General features: G+C 34.6%; 1 protein-coding gene across 1 annotated transcript in view; it reads left to right on the forward strand.

Annotated features, from left to right (window-relative positions):
• The window catches only part of Tll1 (tolloid like 1), a 192,724-nt gene that overhangs the window by 86,102 nt on the left and 88,067 nt on the right, over nucleotides 1-18,555 (forward strand). The window contains exons 3-7 of the mRNA XM_051181956.1: nucleotides 1,221-1,301; nucleotides 3,174-3,326; nucleotides 3,843-3,960; nucleotides 14,546-14,724; nucleotides 17,773-17,878. Coding sequence (XP_051037913.1) covers nucleotides 1,221-1,301; nucleotides 3,174-3,326; nucleotides 3,843-3,960; nucleotides 14,546-14,724; nucleotides 17,773-17,878 — 637 coding nt within the window. The remainder of the gene's footprint in view (nucleotides 1-1,220; nucleotides 1,302-3,173; nucleotides 3,327-3,842; nucleotides 3,961-14,545; nucleotides 14,725-17,772; nucleotides 17,879-18,555) is intronic.

Below are 18,555 nucleotides of genomic sequence, written 5' to 3' on the forward strand. Positions count from 1 at the left end.
AATTCTTATTTTTTTCTTCTAATTTCAAAATGTATGGGTTATATTTATATATAAATAAATACTTGCTTTGTAGATTTCCATTGTGTTCTGGAACAAGTAAAAACTATAGTCCTTTTAAAGTTTAGTGAGCTACCAGTGTCAAACTTTATTTCATTTATTCTAAATATTATTCAAAATTACTAAAATATTCTTCCAAACACAATTACCTTTCACATCCATAGATCTATTGTGATATCAGCCAAACATTTCTTTCTTTTTGATAAGCATTTTTGCTCCATCTAACATAACTAAAGTTTCCATACAATGGCCAATTAAAACACGTAGAGCCCATACTTTAAAAGGATTTCAAGTAGCTGCTTAGGAATGATTGCATTTGATTGTGACCTCATCTTTCTGAAATGTCTGATGGAAAAATTTCAAAAATTTTTCTCAAGATGTACAGCTAAAATATGGCCATGTAATGCAAATAATTAAACAGACTCCTAGCCTGTGCTGCCACTGTTTGCCTTATAAGGACATTTGGCTTCCCCTCTTAGAGGTTAAAATTTCTTTAATCTTCTCTTCTTCTTTATGGCCTGAAGCATCCTTTGAGGGTATTTTATTATTATTTTCTAAAATCTTTCAAATTCCATAATGTAATGTAACATATTTTACAGCTGAACATTCTTTGCTGTACTTACCCTGATTATATAAATTAGGGAAAATAACTTTCAAGATATTGCTGGATATATCATAAAATCTAATCTGATATTTCAAAGTTTAGGAACAAAACTTGTCCTGCAAGTGTGCTCTTCTAGTGTTTTGATTTCCACTTCCTGTCAAGACATCTGAACAGACTCAGTTTACACAGAGGAAGTAGCTGGGAAGCAATTAATAGGGCCCTGTGACTTCCTGACTTTCTGCATAGCAGTTATGTGGCAACAAGTGATGTCAAGGTCATAGAGAAGAAAAATGTTTCAGATTATCAATCGATAACTCAGCTGTCATGATGCCCAAATAAAGTCATTTAGGTTGCTTGCTGAGTTTCTCCTACTTCCTTATTTTTAGGTATTAACATATGTTCCTTTAGAAACTTTACCCTCTACAAAGATTCATGAATACTAATTCCTAATGAATTAATTCCATGTAAAAACCTAACCAAGGAGAAACTGGAATTATTACTACTGTTTTTCTGCAAGGGGCGACAGTATTGGACTTAATATTTTTCTTTTATTCTTTAGGTAGATTTGGAGACCATGGCATACCAAGAAAACGAGGCACTCTCTATCAACTTATAGACAGGATAAGAAGACTTGGCTCTGGTATTTCAATGTTTAAAGTTGCATATACTTGACTCTATGTACAGTAAAAATGATACTCAATAGAAATTCAGTTTATTAAGATCACTGTGACACTATTTTTCAATATGGTAAATGATATACTGAGAAAGAATCCTTTTTGTAGTTCATTAATTGATACCTTATGTCCAATTTTTAGAGCTTAAGTTGAAGAAAATGAAATGGTCTTTTGACTTAGCTTGAACTTTTCCTTATATAGAATGATTTATGTATTAATTGTTATTTATTTCCAGTTCATTAAGTACCACACAAAAATATTTTTATAAGCCATTTCAGAAAGTATTTTTATCAAATGAAAAAATAACAGCAGTATTTATTTCTAAATGAAAGTCATTTTTATTTACTTAACAAAAGCATATTTCCGTTTAGAAAAGAATTGGACCAGGCATGTTGGTTCATGTCTGTAATCCATACCACTTTAGACTTTGGCTAAGGTGTATTACCATAAGCTAGAGTTGGCCAGAGCTACACTGTGGATTTTAGGAATACTCAAGAGCCTGCTTCAAAACAAACAAACAACAAACATACATACAAATAAACTTTAAAATAGAACCAAAACACAATCAAACAAAAATCAGAGCACTGGTTCAGTGGTTAAAAGCACTAGATGCTCATTCAGGGGACTTCAGTTTAATTCCTAGCACCTGCGTTGCAGCTCACAACTTAACTCCAGTCCCAGGGTATCTGATGACTTTTTCTGGCCCCTGTAGGTATCTGGCAGAAATGTAGTACACAGATATACATGCAGGCAAAACACTACATACATGAAAATAAATACGTTTAAAAACAACCAAAAGACCAAAATAAAACAAAACATGTTGATGTATGCATGTGTATATTCTGGTCTCATAATTAGTCCATATATATAATATTCAACTTATTATCAATCACAGATTCTGAAAACTTTTTGTAAAGTCCTTTATTTGGGTTTAATTTCCTTATACTCTTTCAATTAATAGATTAATGATTCAGTGATCAATGAAAACACTTTCCAGAAGGGATCTTCCTAAGAAAGACCATATGTTTGCTCAAGGACATTGAAGAGATAGACACACTCAGAATTTGTCATGGGAGTCACTGTTCAGTATTTGTCACAACAGATCATTTCATAGTGAAGGGTCACAATAACTGGTTGTTGAATGAAAAGAATAGTCATGAATATCTGTGAAAAGCAAACACAGAAAGAAAAATTCCAAGAAAGGCAAAGAAAGTAAGACTCTTTGCTTGGAGTTTGCTCCGATTAGGCAGCATTCTGTCATTCTGTTACTGTGTTATAGTAGCCTGTATCTCATGTTGATAGCTGAAATAGTACGGAGAAGATAGGGATGGAGACAGCTATTGTCCCAGTGGCCAGTACCTTATTTTTCTTAACTGTGTACATGATGTAACATTTATGGCTGTAGAGTGTTTTATTGGAATACAAACTTTGATTTCAGTGATGAAGTACTTGGCCAGAACAATTTACAAAATTAATCTTGAAAGCCAAGCTCTTTACTGAACAGTATGTATTTTATCAACTGTGGTGAAAGGCTCATGGGCTGATAAGATAGGCAGTATAAGACAACTTTTCCATGACCTTATACTTTTTCCAGACTTTTAGATCCTAGTGTCTGAAATAGGAAAATCCACCATGACTCATCCATAGGACATTGAGAAATGATATTGGGGCTTGAAATACATAAATACCTCTATGTATTTCATTAGCATATAAAATGACTGCTGTTTTCCTTTACTGTAGTTTGGGCATATTTGTACAAATACATGCATAGGATATTTGAACTTTCATTCTTTAAGAGAAGTATGATTCTGTTTGACATGTTTTAAATGTCACTGCAGGCTTGGAGCAAAATAAGACCACTAAAGGAAAAGCATCTTCAAAACTCTCAGAGCAAAATGAGAAAAATCGAGTTCCCAGAGCTGCTACATCAAGAACAGAAAGGATATGGCCTGGAGGTGTCATTCCTTATGTCATAGGGGGCAACTTTACTGGTAAGATAGTACGTGTGTTTGTGTGTGTTTGTGTGTGTGTGTGTGTGTGTGTGTGTGTAAAGAAATCTGTGATACAGGTTGTGTGTTTTATAGAATATTATTATAGAAAATACACTATGCAATCAAATTTGAGAAAAGGCTCAATTAACATGGGTTGCTGATTTAAAACATTCAGAATTTGTAGTAAAATATCGTTAGTCTTTAATTTAGGGTCTAAATGGATTTTATATGGTTTCAAATTTACTGTGGAAGGCAGCTTCTTTTCCCTGATGAGATGATTGCACACATGATCCTTGGAATCTTATGCACACATATTTGTAGAGCTAGTGGGCTTTAACTCTGATTAGGAAGTGAGTATGGATTCTGAGCAATGTCTCATTTGTGGTACTGTAAACCAGGCATGGTTGGTTACAGTGCAGGCTGCCATTCTGTACTTCCAGCCAGGATGGGGGGAGCCAGCATAAAACACACCTCCCTGAAAGCCCACGGTTTTATTAAAGTCATGAATTTTTCCAGGCAGCCAGCGAGCCATGTTCAAGCAGGCCATGAGACACTGGGAAAAGCACACATGTGTGACTTTCACTGAGAGAAGTGATGAAGAGAGTTACATTGTGTTCACCTATAGGCCTTGTGGGTAAGTAAAGATTGAACTTCAGTTTTGTAGACTAAAAGGGGACAGCTTATAGTAGTATTCCTTTATTCCTATTTGCATACCCCTTCAGCCAAGAGACAGCCTGAGTTTTGCATAAAAAAATTTGCATTCAGACAAATGTATGCAATGATCAATGGTCTTTGTGCCCAGTCACAGGTCATTTCTGTTGCTAGTTTTTCTAGAACTCTGCTCTCTGGGTTTACAAATCTCATTGTATCTGGTCTCCCTGGGAAATCTAAACATTTGGTTTCTAGTACAGTTGCCAATCATGTCATTTGATCTTTGCTATCCCATGCTGGTACTCATTTTCCCCTGAAGCATCTCCGACCTTTAGGAGAGTCTGCCTGTTCTCTCATTTTAATCTACCAAGTTTCTTCGATCAGCAATTATTTCAAGAGTAGTGGTAAGAGCAAGATTTCATACTTTCTAAGAATCTTTGGTGTTTTCTCCTACAATATTCTTTTCCAAATGTTCTTACAAGACAATAAATACTTTCTTAAAAATAATTTTAGGAAAAGAAAAAATAAAAAGAGGACATAGCATTTAAGAGGAAGTTGTGGGGATTCGGTAAGAGTTGGGAAGGGAGTGGAAGGTGACATGATCAATTTTTATGAAATTATCATAGAGTAATTTATTAAGATAGATAATAATTTTAGGAAGTTGAAAAGATGTCCCCAAGAGGAAATATGCTTGGAAACATACCTGATTGCTTAAGTGGTCTCCAAAAGCCACATGGTATATTCAGAGAATCGACTCCTACAAGTTGAACTTTTATTTCTATATGTGTATCCAGTCATGTGTAGTTCCTCCCAGACACAATAAATAATAAGTGTAAAGATTTTTTCAATTAAAAATACTCCATAAATACTGAGATTATATTTTAGTAGCTACTTCTACTGTAGAAGTATCAATAGCCATAATTGGTATTTAACTGAGTGAGTTTTCTAAAGTTATATAAAAGGAAAACTATCATTCTTCCCTTTTAGAAGTAAATATTCATTTATATCCAAGAACATTTTATGGATGCCTCACTTGAAAAAAAATTCCAGCTTTCCTCAAGAAACATAGGGATTTAGAGTAATGGCCACATAAGCTGTTTCTGCCTCTATGTCTCCCACTAAATCTCCCACTATTGCAAGTTATCACATCTATATCATCTATTCAAAGTATTTTTTTTTTTTGTTTTTGGACTTTAGAGGTAGCTCACTGGTTCAGGGAAGTCATGGCTCTTCCAGAGGTCCCCAAGTTTGTCTCTAGCACACACATTGGAGCAACCTGCAAATACCTATAATTTCAGTTCCAGGGGATCTAATGCCCATGGCCTCTGTCATCACCAACTCTCATATGCATGTACCATGCCACATATATGTAATTGAAGAAGCAATGAATAAAATACAATTCTTAAAAAGTGTCCTCTTATGGAAATCTTCAAACTTTTCCTGTGTTTGGAAAAAATTACATTTCTATGTAGAATTTGCTTGATTTCTTTCCTAGCAGTATTTGGTAGTGGTTCCCTCTTTTTCTGTTCCCTCTCACCAGAAGGCACACAGGGTTGGACTTTCTCATTTATGATTCATTTTAATAGCCATCAGAGAGATAAGTTGGCAGCTGGACTCAACCATCCCGAACATCCACACCATTACAAATGTTGATTTTTCATTGTTTTGTTTTTTTAATTTAGAAACTTCTGTCAATTTATTAAACAAAAGAACCATGACTAGAGCTGTTGATAGTTAAATAACTTCAGTGCATCTAGATTTATTTCTATTTTTTATGTAATTTTTAAAATTGAAAACAGATTTATTTCATACAATATATTCTAATTAAAGTTTCTCTTTTCCTGCATTCCTCCCAGATCCTCTTTATTTCCCCTCCCACCTGAATCCACACCCCGCTTTTGCTATCTCTCATTAAACAGTCATCTAAAAGATAATAATAAATATCTATTAATGGTTAGGCTCTCAACAAAAACATTGGCTTTTCATTATTGTTTTATTTATTTTGAATATATTACCCGAAGCTCCTCTTGACACAAGAATTGATCCATGCTATTATGCCCATTTTTCTATTTAAGGGAAACACATTGATGTCTGTGAATATGGGAATGGGTCCATCACATTATTTTTTCTTTCTCCATGTTTTTCTAGATGATTTACCTTTAAAAATTAAGAGATTTCACCTTTGGCCTGACCTGAATGACATTAAGAAAAGTTAAACATTATTGTCTCCAGATATTTTTGGATAGTTCCATGAAGTATTGCCCATTGTTCAAACTGAGTAATGTTTCCTTCAAATGATTTGATTTTTGACTGTGTAATTTTCAGTTACTTTGAAATGCCTTCTAGTTCTTGTATAGATTTAATATTTTAAATATTCATATCTCTGTGCTTCCTCTGTGAGATAATTTTAACAATTATCTCAGAGTTTATATATTTCTAAATACTTATGCTTGGATCACCACATTTTTCTTCCCTCCCACTCTTCAATTTTACAAAACATAGCTGCTTTTGTTTGTAATACATTGATATTTATCAGATTTTTTACATTTAAAAAGGTTTTTGTTTATTTTTGAGATTGTAATTTAATTATATTTCTCCCTTCCTTTTCCTCCATCCAAATCCTCCCATATGCTCTTCCCCTATTGCCTTATAATTCATAATCTCCTTTTCATTAATTGTTATTGCATGTATATGTGAATATACATGTATAGTCCTATTATAATGTATTGAATCCATATGTTGCTCATGTGAAAATCAGACTTGTAAGTGCTATATATAAATATATTTTCAATGTTATGGTAGTAATGGTGCATTTGGTGATTGATTTGGCGAGTATCATTTCATATTTTCTTGTTTGCCTTATGTTATTTTTCATGAATTATAATAATACTTTGTAATAGGACTAACTAATTGACTTCTTATCATTTTAATTACCTTGTGACTTCTAACTTTCCTTCAGGGCTAATGATACAGTTATGTCACCATTTTTGTTATAATGCTCCATACAAGTCTCAAAACCTAATCTTAAGTTTAAAACAGCTTGGAATTGTTACATATATATTTAGGGACTGCTAGAATGTACCAATCCAAAATTTTATCACCTTTCCTGGACTTCATTGTTGCGTCTATTATGTTTTAAATACTGAAACATTGAATGTATAACATTTACATACATGTAATATGACTCACTATGAATTGTGCCTCACCTGTACCATGGTGCAGTTGCAATTGGCGAATATATCCATCAACTCTATTTCTTTTTCTTTTCCTTTAAATGCATTTATTTTATATGTATGGGTGTTTTGAATGTGTGTATGTCCGCACTATGGGTGTACTTGGTATCTGTAGAAGCCAAAAGAGGGCACTGTATCCCTCAGAATTGGAGGTGGCACCATGTGGATAATGAGACTAGACTCCGAGTCCTCTAGAATACCAGCAGTGTGATAAATCATTGAATCATCTCTTCAGCTCCTGTTAATTCTATTTCTAATATTAACACAGCAAAGGAACACATTTTACTTTTATCACCATGCCAATAAGGCAATGTTTAGCTTTTATAAAATTTAAAACTAGGAACTGAAAAAGATCTTCTCCACTGTCACAGGGAAAGCTATTGAATATAAAACTTTCTGTACCTTCAAAACATTATATTTTCTGTGTTCTTTTATTAAGAGTCTTGCTTCATGCTAGATTGATGGTAGGGAGAAAAGTAATGAAATGTAATAAAATGATACATAAATAAATATTAAAAGATATTATTCAGATTATTTTGTTAATTAGTATAAATATATTTCATGGTTTTCAGTTAAAGATATTTACATTTTTTCCTTTTCTTGATTATTAAAGCAATACCGGGAAGTCCAATGGTTGGGACATCACGTTTTATGTTAGAGTTGGGTAAATGTGGTAAAACTAGCCATCTAGGCCAGCAGTAGCCTTAAGTTATAAGACATGAGTTCTTTTTAGTTATAATAACAGAAGAAGTCATTAAATTCTTGATATTTAGACAACTTCTTTAATTAAAGCAGGTGTCTGGTAGTGGGGTATGTCCTTTTGTATATATGTATCTCTTATTGGTTGATGAGTAAAACACTGGCCAATAGACTCACTAGACTCAAGATAAATGATAAATAGGTGTTTTATTGGGGACCAACTTACACAGGTAATAGTAGAGAACTGCAGTGGCTTTCCTGCTTCAGAAGATGCTGTCCCTGCCCTTTTGATGTGATCTGCCACCCAAAAGAAAGAGAGCCCACCCTGCACTTTTCTACCTTCTGGTTATGTCCACACCTGAAGTCAGGCTCAAAGGCGTGTGACCACTGACACAAATTCACTGGCAAGGCAAGATGCTACTACACATCTCCGGTAAATAAAGCAGGTGTCTGGCGAAATCAGGTTTGTTTGAATGGATCACATTTACAGTGTCTAGGTGACATATTACAAAGTTAAAAATATTGCTGGCACTCATCCTCAAGTTCAAGCACTTTTTTAAAGAAGGGTCTTACAATGTAGCACTGTCTGGCCCAGAACTGAACATGTAGACCAGGCTGCCTCTGCTTCTTGGTGCTGGGGGAAAAGGTGCACCACTACCCCTGCAGTTCAGGCAAATCTTTAAGTGACACTCTTGCACTGAATCTTCACTACAGTAATGGTCTTTGGCTTGATCACATGTACTTATCCTCTTGATCTGAAGGCCTATCAGCAGTGGCGGCCACTGATTGGTAAAACTTTGCCACAAAATCTGGCTCACTGACATCCAGCTGTCTGAAAAATTCATTGTGCTCCTGCTCAGCCCAACCTTGAAACCACTGATTCCAAAGACATAAAAGATACAAGGTTGTCGGTTTGCCTAGGATACAATGAGCTGCTCCAGACCTTCCAGCAATGGCTGTAGCTGTCCAGGCACTGCCTTAGCTACCAGGTTTTGTAGAAATCTTTCCTGCTGAGGACCCGACCAACTGGCAAACCAGTGAAGAATACACTTCATCCTCTGGGAAGTGATGTAAGACATTGGAGGAGGGGAAGAGCTGGCAAAATCATCTGACACTGAAGGCAACACAGAAGAGAAGGATAGTGGCATTGATGAGGAAGACAATTACAGTGGCATCCTGTTACCTTCCCTTTTAGAGAAAAGGGTAGGTAATATCAGGAAACATGGAATAGACTAAGGGAGTGGGAGCTGGAGCTGGAGCTGAAGCACTCTTGTGATATTCACAATTTTTTAACCGGAATGATTCTTTTTATAAAAACATACATACATGTTATCTTTGATCCATTTTCAATAGGATATATAATTATATCTTCCCTGCATATTTCAAAAAGTTTCAGCTGAGAAATTAATATTCTCAATGAATGGCTATTACAATAATGGTATTATTATAAGGAAATTGCCAATAAAATGTGATGTATTTTAATGGAAATTACTTGATTTGTTTTTATGAGAGATTTGTGCCACAGAATGTATCACTTTAGTCTAATGTCCTTTGTCTCTACTGCTTCTATCATTCTATTAGCCTTATCAGTAATATTTGTCTACCTTACACTCTTTAAGGACTGTTAAAACAAGTTACCAAGTGAATTTACTTATGTGTTTCTAGGTTTTGTTTTAGTATTTAAATTTTCCTGTTTGCATTAAGATAACAGTGAGATTATCCTATACTTATGTACTTATTTTGTGCCCCCCACCATTTTGTACACTTTCATACTGCATTTTGGATTTATAACATTGAACAGAAGGTATTTATTTTGTTTGTTTGTTTTTTGTTTATTTCTCTTTTTTGCAAGAGAATTTCAGTTAAAAGATTGTACTAGACAAGATTTTTGTATGCAAACAACAGAGACAAGATAATTTAATGGGAAACAATTTATTAGGAGCTTTGGAATAAATTCTTGAATTGCACTATGGAAAACCTGGAGATCCAGGTTGAAGGGTCAAACTCAGAATTTCTTTAACTCCCACTGTACCAGCTATTATTACTGGAATCTTATCTCCCCTTTTTGATTTAGGGAACCTCATTCTTCTTGAAATATTTGTGGAGGCTGCACCCTATATGAGACTATGTTCTGGGGGCAAGAGCTGGTGGGGAATCCTGTCTCCTAAAAGCTAATATTCTAGAAAAGGCATAAAATAACAAGCAAAATACTAAACAAAAAGCAAAAAACACAACAAATTCTTAGAGGAAAGGTAAATGGGGAAGATTGGGGGTAAAATATGTGTAACAATTTGAAGAAGGTGTATAAAAGAGCCACTTGGGTGTTTTGGAGGTATAAGTTTCTGATAGGATAGACAGAAAAGGATGATAAAGCATATGTTCACACCCTGTTAAAGCAGAGTGAAGTGATAACATGGGTAGTGGTGAGAGAAGATTTATGGGTATGAAGATCATTTAGAAAACATCAAAACAAATGACCTTTCTCTCTTATATCCTTGGAGCAACAAACACTGTTTACTAACTAACATGTGGCCATCTAAGTACTGTGTGCATTGTCATGGAGATGCCTGGCTCTGGACATGGCTTTTCTTATGGCAGGCCAAAGAATAACCACATGGCCAGCCACGTGTTGGCTCTTAAATGTTTTTTTCTAGAAATGACAGTTTGGGCTTCTGTGATATTGTCCAGAGCAAGCCATGTAATGAAACCCAGCATTAGTGGAATGGGGACTTGTAATCATCAGCCAGAGATGGGCAATGAGTGTTTGAGCATTGACACAATTTGCCACAGAATTGCTGAATAATGCCATAATCTGACTTGACATTTAAAAACCATCATGATGTTAAGGAAATACTGGGAAGGCATAGGGAAAAATCAGTGGACAAACCAACACTCTGCATGAGAAATGCAAGTTTAGAAAAGGTCACTAGTACTGCCGTCCATGAGAGGTGGATGGATTCTGGGTTTAGATTTACGGTCTAGACAACAGGATTGACTACTGGAGAGAAAGAAGGGTTGGAGTTAATGGTGGTATTTGAATCCAAAGGAAGATTAAAGTTGTCATCAGTTTTCAGCAGGATGAGTTTCCCAGTGTGTGGGGAGGTGGTTTATTTATTATTCTTCCATTGAGTGAGAACTAAATGAGGGAGATACTCAGTGAGATGCTTACCACTGACTGATGTAAAGAAACTAAGGAAAGCATGTGGGTGTTTAAATTAGCTCTTTAATACATATGGTCTCCTGTAAGTACATTGACTTGTGTGCTTGTGCCAAGTCAGTGAGTAAAAGAAGCAGAAACTTCTGCTTTCATGTATTTAACAGTTGGATGGGACACTTGAAATTAGTGGTCTTGGACTTTCTAGAAATAGAACCTAACTAAAGATTTGAATCTTTTTAGTGAAGATCATATAGTGATGAAATGAAATAGTTGGAATTAATTTAAAAAGGAACCACAGAAAGATAAAAACAACCCTAAGTTATGGATTTACCTAAAGAAAACTTTTATGGAATTTTGGTCTGTAAACCTTAAATGAAAGGCAAACACTGCATTTGATTACTTTCTATAACTTAAGGTGGAATGAAACTCTTTTATATGTAGAAATCATTTTTCTGAGGGGGCAAATTAACCTTTGATGTATCTCACTGTAGTAACAACAAATAAATTAGACATGAAATGGCAAGAACCAAATAGATGAAAATAGCATCTCTATTTCTGATTTCACTAGAAACTAAGACAGTGTTTTGATTAAGTCATGTGTTTCTGAATTTCATGTTACCTTGTCATCACATGCCTGATATTTTATAAGCATATGTTTAATGATCCTTAATGTCTAGAATTCTTCTGTCAAGGATCAAAGTGCCACATTTTTCTTATATCCCAGGGCCATTGAAAATAATAGCTCTATGAAATAGGCACTGTGAAATCTGTTTTTCCTTTCCACTATCAAACCCATCTTATTATGGGAAACTGTTCTGGGTTCAATTATGCCAAAAAGGGTGTTTTAGGATTAAATAAATAGCCTTTCTGTCCCTCAGAATTCCATTTGTAAAGTGCTGTGTTCTCTGAATATAACCAACTAGAATGACTCAACATGGGTAGTTTAGTTGCTATATAATCATCAGATATTTCTGTCTTCTTACAGTTGCTTTAAAACAGCAAATACTTTAGTTTTAAATCTCCAAAGTTTGCACAAAAAAACCCAATCATTTTCTAAATAAAGTATGTTTTGATCATTTGAGCAGTAACTTTTTAGTATGTAGCAAGTGTCTGTATTGGTTGCATGTATTATTTTTGAAACAAAAATTGGGAAAAAGAGAGAAATTATTAATTACCACTTCTTCCCTACCAGGTACTCAAAAATTCTATTACTGATATATTAATCTTAGTTGATATAGCACTTATAAGTAATGAGTATAAATTAACATCTCAAATTGGCATAGAATGCATTAAAATGTATAGATATTTGAAGACCACTAAATTAAATAGGATGACAAAATAATTTATATTGGTGGAAAATTAGCAAGACTGTCAAATTGAAAAGAGTAAAACTGAAAGAGTAAAACCCCTTTTCCTCATCTGAGCAATTAATTTGTTGTATTTAAAAATGAACACATCCAATAAAGGCCTTTGATGGTATCAGGTGCCAAATTCAAGACCATCATGAGCTGCTGTCTATTGATGTCTTGGAGGATAGTTCAAGAAACTATTTACAAGCAAACTTTAATTTTTAATGCTTCAGATGAAATTTATTTGCACTTATGACTACAATCAAATTATGCTATTTAAAAAACTTACATTAAAGTAGATATCTTGTGTGTGCTTGCTCTTTTAGGGTATGCAAGATTCTCTGTCAACCACCCACACACATGCATACATGATATCTATAAATTGAAACATGGATCTTGTATTTTGGTTGAAAAACATCAAGTATGCACAAATGTTAATAAATTGAAGAAAAAGTGCAGCAAGTTGTTCTCAAGTGCCTGTCATTCTGTCTGACCATCAAGGGGCCCTCTTGGGTAGTTGTAAAATATATTACACTCTAATATTAAGTAAATGACCAATAGACACATTTTATAAAAGTCTAATAATGTTTGCAACAGCCATCAACTGGTAATTTTCCTTTATAAGTTTTCACAATCCACACAGTGCTACGTTACTGAACACTATGGTCTAAGTAGTGTATACACTGAACTCCCTGGGTTTGTGTCAGTGAGGACACTCTGTAGATGTTAAATGAATGTGCTTATTATGTGCTCTTACACAGTTTTCTAAATAAGTAAGTTTTGAGTATTTGAGAAGTATGATGAAAATGTTGAAGGGAGCTTTCTTTTAAAGAGCTTTGATCTCACTAACGAGGAATCTATACTCATGTCCAATTTATTTTTTCAAAGCCGCACTCTAAACAAGATCTCACTGAGGGTCATATTTTGACTTATGAATTTTAGGGAGACTTTGAGATTGAGTCTCTTCTTCCTGTTAATTGGTAACTATAGATAATTCACCTTTACTTAACTTTTGTAATGTTGCATTTATTTATTTTTCAGTGCAGTTGTGTGCTAGCTGTGTGGGCATGCATGTCATGGCACACAGGTAGAGATCAGACAACAACTTTCTAGAGTGGGTCATCTGTCTGTCACTTGGGTATGGGATTGGGAATCAACCACATATATTCAGGACTGGAGGAAATCTTTATCTTTTAGCCATCTTGTTTGGTCCTCTCAATTAACACTTCCCTTTACTTTCATTTGTGTGTTGGTGTGTGTGTGTGTGTGTGTGTGTGTGTGTGTGTGTATGTGTGTGTATGTGTGTGTGTGTGTGTGTGTGTGTGTGTGAGTGAGTGTGTGCATGCCACCGTGTGCGTGTGTGCCCGCGCGCACACACAGAGAACTGGGTTGATGTTGAGAACTTTCCTCAATGGTTCTTCCAAATTATTATTGAGGTGGGATCTCAACTGATCAACTGACTGGTCCATTGAATAATCTGTATCTCAATCTGCTTGCTCTGGTGACTTCCTGGTATTTGCCATCAAAGTCTAGGCTTACCAGAGTTTCCAGGACCATGACATTTCCATTTGGTCTAAGAATCTGACTTCTGCAGTGGTATATACTTAACCCCTGAGACACATCCCCATAATTAACTTTTAAAAAGCATCTTTTATGTTTTAGAATTATTTATTTGGTAAGAAGATTAATTTATATTTTGATTATCCAATGTCTTTCACAGATGGATATTTTTTCTCTTTCACAAAAGGATAAAATGTTCTAACTTAAAGTAGCATTGGGTTATTGGCAGATAACTACACTATCAATGTAGTAGTTATCGAGGCATATATTGAAGAGTAAGCAAACCTTTCAACAATATTATATGTCATCATTACAATTGTCTCTGATCTAACTTTTGAACATGATAAAACTGTGGTGAAACTTACTTTTTAATATAAAGGTAATTCCCAAATATTTAAAACTGAGAGACTTTGTTCATACATGAAATGAAAATTCATTTATAAAAGGCTTTCGTGACTCAGGATGCATTGAGCTCTATGGTTGGCCACTGTTGTTTTCTGGGAATTCCATGCTAGCAAGTCCAGTCATCTGCCCTTCTCAAGTGCATTCTGTGCTGTTCACTTTTTATAGATGCTGTTCCTATGTTGGTCGACGTGGGAATGGTCCTCAGGCCATCTCTATTGGAAAGAACTGTGACAAGTTTGGAATTGTTGTTCATGAACTAGGTCATGTGATAGGCTTTTGGCATGAACACACTCGCCCAGACCGAGACAACCATGTCACCATCATAAGAGAGAATATCCAGCCAGGTAAGAGCTTTGGTGACCTGCAAACTTACCTTTCTAAACCATGCAAACATTTCTTTATGTACTATAGTCAACATTTTACTGTATTGAAATTTGCCATTTCTAAGCTTTCTCTCCAAGATGTAGCTATTTTATTTTAAATATGGATGCATTTCATGAATGGGCATGAGCTCTTGATCAGTAAGCTGATGAATAACCTTTTTTTATACTTACTTCTTTGATTTATGTTATGTAGACTTAAAGGGGATTCAGAGTTTGCTGTTATATACTATAGGTATGGGAATCAATGCTGTATCAGGTATAATTTCTGAAGAAAATTCCAGTGAAATTAGTCCTTCCCAAAATAATATTAATAGTTTCTTAGAGATTTTTCTTCTTACACTTGACTATACTTAAGACATATTTTTTAAAGAATATTTTTCTACTAGTTGAAATGTAATTTATGGTAAAAATATAATTTTCTCTTAGAGTCTTTTTATTTATTTATTTTTTCTTATTTTACATCTCCATCCCAGTTTCCTCTTCCTCCCTCCTTCCGACTACCCTCCTATCCCATCCCCCCTTCCACAGGGAAAAAAAAAAAAAGAGAAAGAGAAATACCGTAAAAGAGGGAGCCATTATAGGGTTGAAGAGAAAACTGACTCTAGAGAAATGTCCAGAGAACTACAAGACTGACCCCAACTAACAATTTGAGCAATGGTGGAAAGGCTACCATAAATGCCCTTCCCTGATAATTAGATGGAAAACAACAAACAGTTGTCACCAAAGTTAGAATCAAGAAGAATTTTATAAGAAAAGAAGTAAACAGATATTTAAAAATATGATGAAATATTTGGGCTACAGCTCTCATAACAATTTTTTAGCTGTGCTCTACTGCTCTATTATAAATTATAAGTGGGGGATTGCTCATTAATTTAATTCTCAGGGTGGTTAGATTACCAAGAATTAGAATAATCTCTATAGGCCTAGAAAATTATTGTTTTGCCCTCTACTAGGAAATAATAGAAGGATTGTGTCCTCATTACTGATATATTGCTGTGGTAAGACATCCTGACCAAGGCAACTTACAGAAGCAAGAGTTTATTTGGGGCTTACTGTTGTAGAGGGTTGGAATTGGAGTGTATGATTATCATGGCAAAGAGCATGGATGCAGGCATAAAGGCATGACAATGGAGCTGTAGTTGCGAGCTTACATCTTGATATACAGGTAAGACAAAGAAAGAGCTAAATGGAAATGATGTAGCGTTTAGAACCTCAAAAACCACCCCAAATGACAAATTTCCAAGAGTTCCACCAACTGAACACCAAGTGTTCAAGCCTAAGAGTATATGGCAACCATTCTCATTTAAATCATCATGATTGTAAATGCAGTTCAGATTTGAAAAATTACTTGCTGTGGGACCTTTAATTTGGGGTATGGAAGATGAAGCTAATGTCCTGGAGAACTAGCAGAAACATTCACAGATAGTTTCTGTGGGATGAGTAGCTTCTCAGTATTTGAGCAGGAAAGGGCAAGGAGAAGACAGTCTTGGAAAGGCTTTAGGGGGAACATGGGTGGAAATCTTCAAAAGTTTTATTCCGGCAACAATATGAGCATGGTCTATCAAATAGAACAAGAAATATGGAATGGCAATAAACAGGACAAACACCAAGAAGCAAACACATGTAAAAAGACAAACACTAATTTCTTTTAGTATAATTCTGGATTGGAAAACTCCATAATGATCTTCCTTGGTAGCAAAAGAGTGATAAGACTGGATTTTGATGAATCTACAGATAAACACTTAGTAGTTTATTTGACTATTTAAGGGCCACCTGACAGAACAGAAAAAAAAAAAAAAGGTTGTATATACAGGATGGACAGTAACAATACTTAAGTGACATTTAGAAAATGTCTTCAGAAAGACTACAGGAAAATCTATGATATAAGAGCAAAGTCAGTAGAATATGGTGTTCAGAACTGAACGAATAAGTTATTTTTCTAGAATGATGTAATCAGTAAACAAACAAACAAACAAAATATGCAGTTGGCCATGAGGAATATCTAGGAATTTGAACAGTTTTCAGTGTTCATCTTACATTTATCTCAGTAAGAGTAAAACAAAGAGAAAGTGATATTTCTGAAACTTCTTTGAAGCACTAAGTAGATGAGAGGTTTGCTGTTAACCATTTTTGTATTGTCCTGTGTCCACCAATCATTTTTATCATGTGAACCAAGGAAGCAAAACAAACTTATAAGGGAGGCAATATTAGAAAATTGCCTCTTCTACTGAGTGTATTTGTGATTCAAGATAGACATATGCCAGAATAGGGAAGAAATATGAGCATAATAAAATAGATATATAAGTAAATATAGACAGTACTTGAGAATCATACCTTTGAATTCTGTTTTTTATTAAGCATTCAGGCTAACAGGAAAAAGAAGAGTGATTTGATGAAGTTCCCTGATTGACTGGAACCACCACCTTGGAAAGGTTCCAGGCTGAAAAGATCCACATTGCAGATTAATTTTTCGTGCATTTATGACTTGCTGAGTCTCAGAAGATTGAGACTAGGTGTTTTTTCAAGAATAATGTCTGAAACACACAAACTTTGAACTTTAAATTTACACATGAAGTATGTGACTATGTTAAAAACAAAATTTGCATGAAGACCTGGTTATTTGAATTTGTGTTCAACTATATTTGTAAATAATTATTATATATTATAATTATTTGGGTAATATAACACAAACACACACATATATATGTGTGTGTATATATGCATATACAGCAATATAATTTCAAAGAATATCATGAGAAGGATAAACAGTATGCAGAAGAACTGTTTGCTTTTCTTTATTTCCTTTTGTAGAAATTAGGTCATTGTTCCACTCCAGTATTATGTTGCAATTAGACATTAGAGTGAGGACATATGGTTTTTGCATATGAATAAATATAAGCAATAATAACATCATTCACTTACTAAACCCCCAAAGGAGGACCCAGATTTCTGTTCTCTTTGTTTTTCATTTACAAGTCTTCTCTGATGTTCTTTTCCCTGGACTCTTAGGTCAAGAGTACAATTTTCTGAAAATGGAACCTGGAGAAGTGAACTCTCTTGGGGAAAGATATGATTTTGACAGTATCATGCACTATGCCAGGAACACCTTCTCAAGGTTGGAGTCTCAGGTTATACCTTTTGTCTTTTCATTCCTTTATTTCATGTGACTTCCCAAAAAGCTGTATTTATCTTTAGAATGAGAGCCACTTTCAAATATCACTGCCCTGATGCAAAATAATATAGATATGAAACAGTGGTGAACACTTATACCAGTAACAGGTATTCATGTAAAACATATTTAAAAATATGTTTTAAATATTCAGGCTAAATAATTACCTAACTACTCAGTGTGCTAAATTGGCAAAGCATTATTTAATAAAAATTGAGATTCACAAGTCAAATATGCAATTGTCATGTTACATGGAAATTCCATACCATATGTTTGATCTATGTTTTAGGTTGTGTGGACTCACTTTTTGAATCACTTATGCCATAGAATTGATTTCAGTAGATGAAATCTCAAAGGCTATTTCAGGAAAATATCTTACTTCATGTAGTTTAAAATTGGTATTTACACTCCAACTATCAACTTAAAATTGTGTCAATAATCACTAAGTGACTTATTTTGAACTGTAATAAGTCGAGGTTTTGATCTACTTCATCCTAAAGACTCTACCAAGTCAGTAGCTCTCAGGTAAGGAAGTTGGAATTCAAACACCGAGTTCCACTATGTCCTTTTCAAGTCACAGGTGATCATTTTGGAATTGCATGCCCATTTGCTCACTTTTTAAA

This window comes from Phodopus roborovskii, unplaced genomic scaffold (assembly GCF_943737965.1).
Source record: "Phodopus roborovskii unplaced genomic scaffold, PHOROB, whole genome shotgun sequence".
NCBI classification, from domain to species: domain Eukaryota; kingdom Metazoa; phylum Chordata; class Mammalia; order Rodentia; family Cricetidae; genus Phodopus; species Phodopus roborovskii.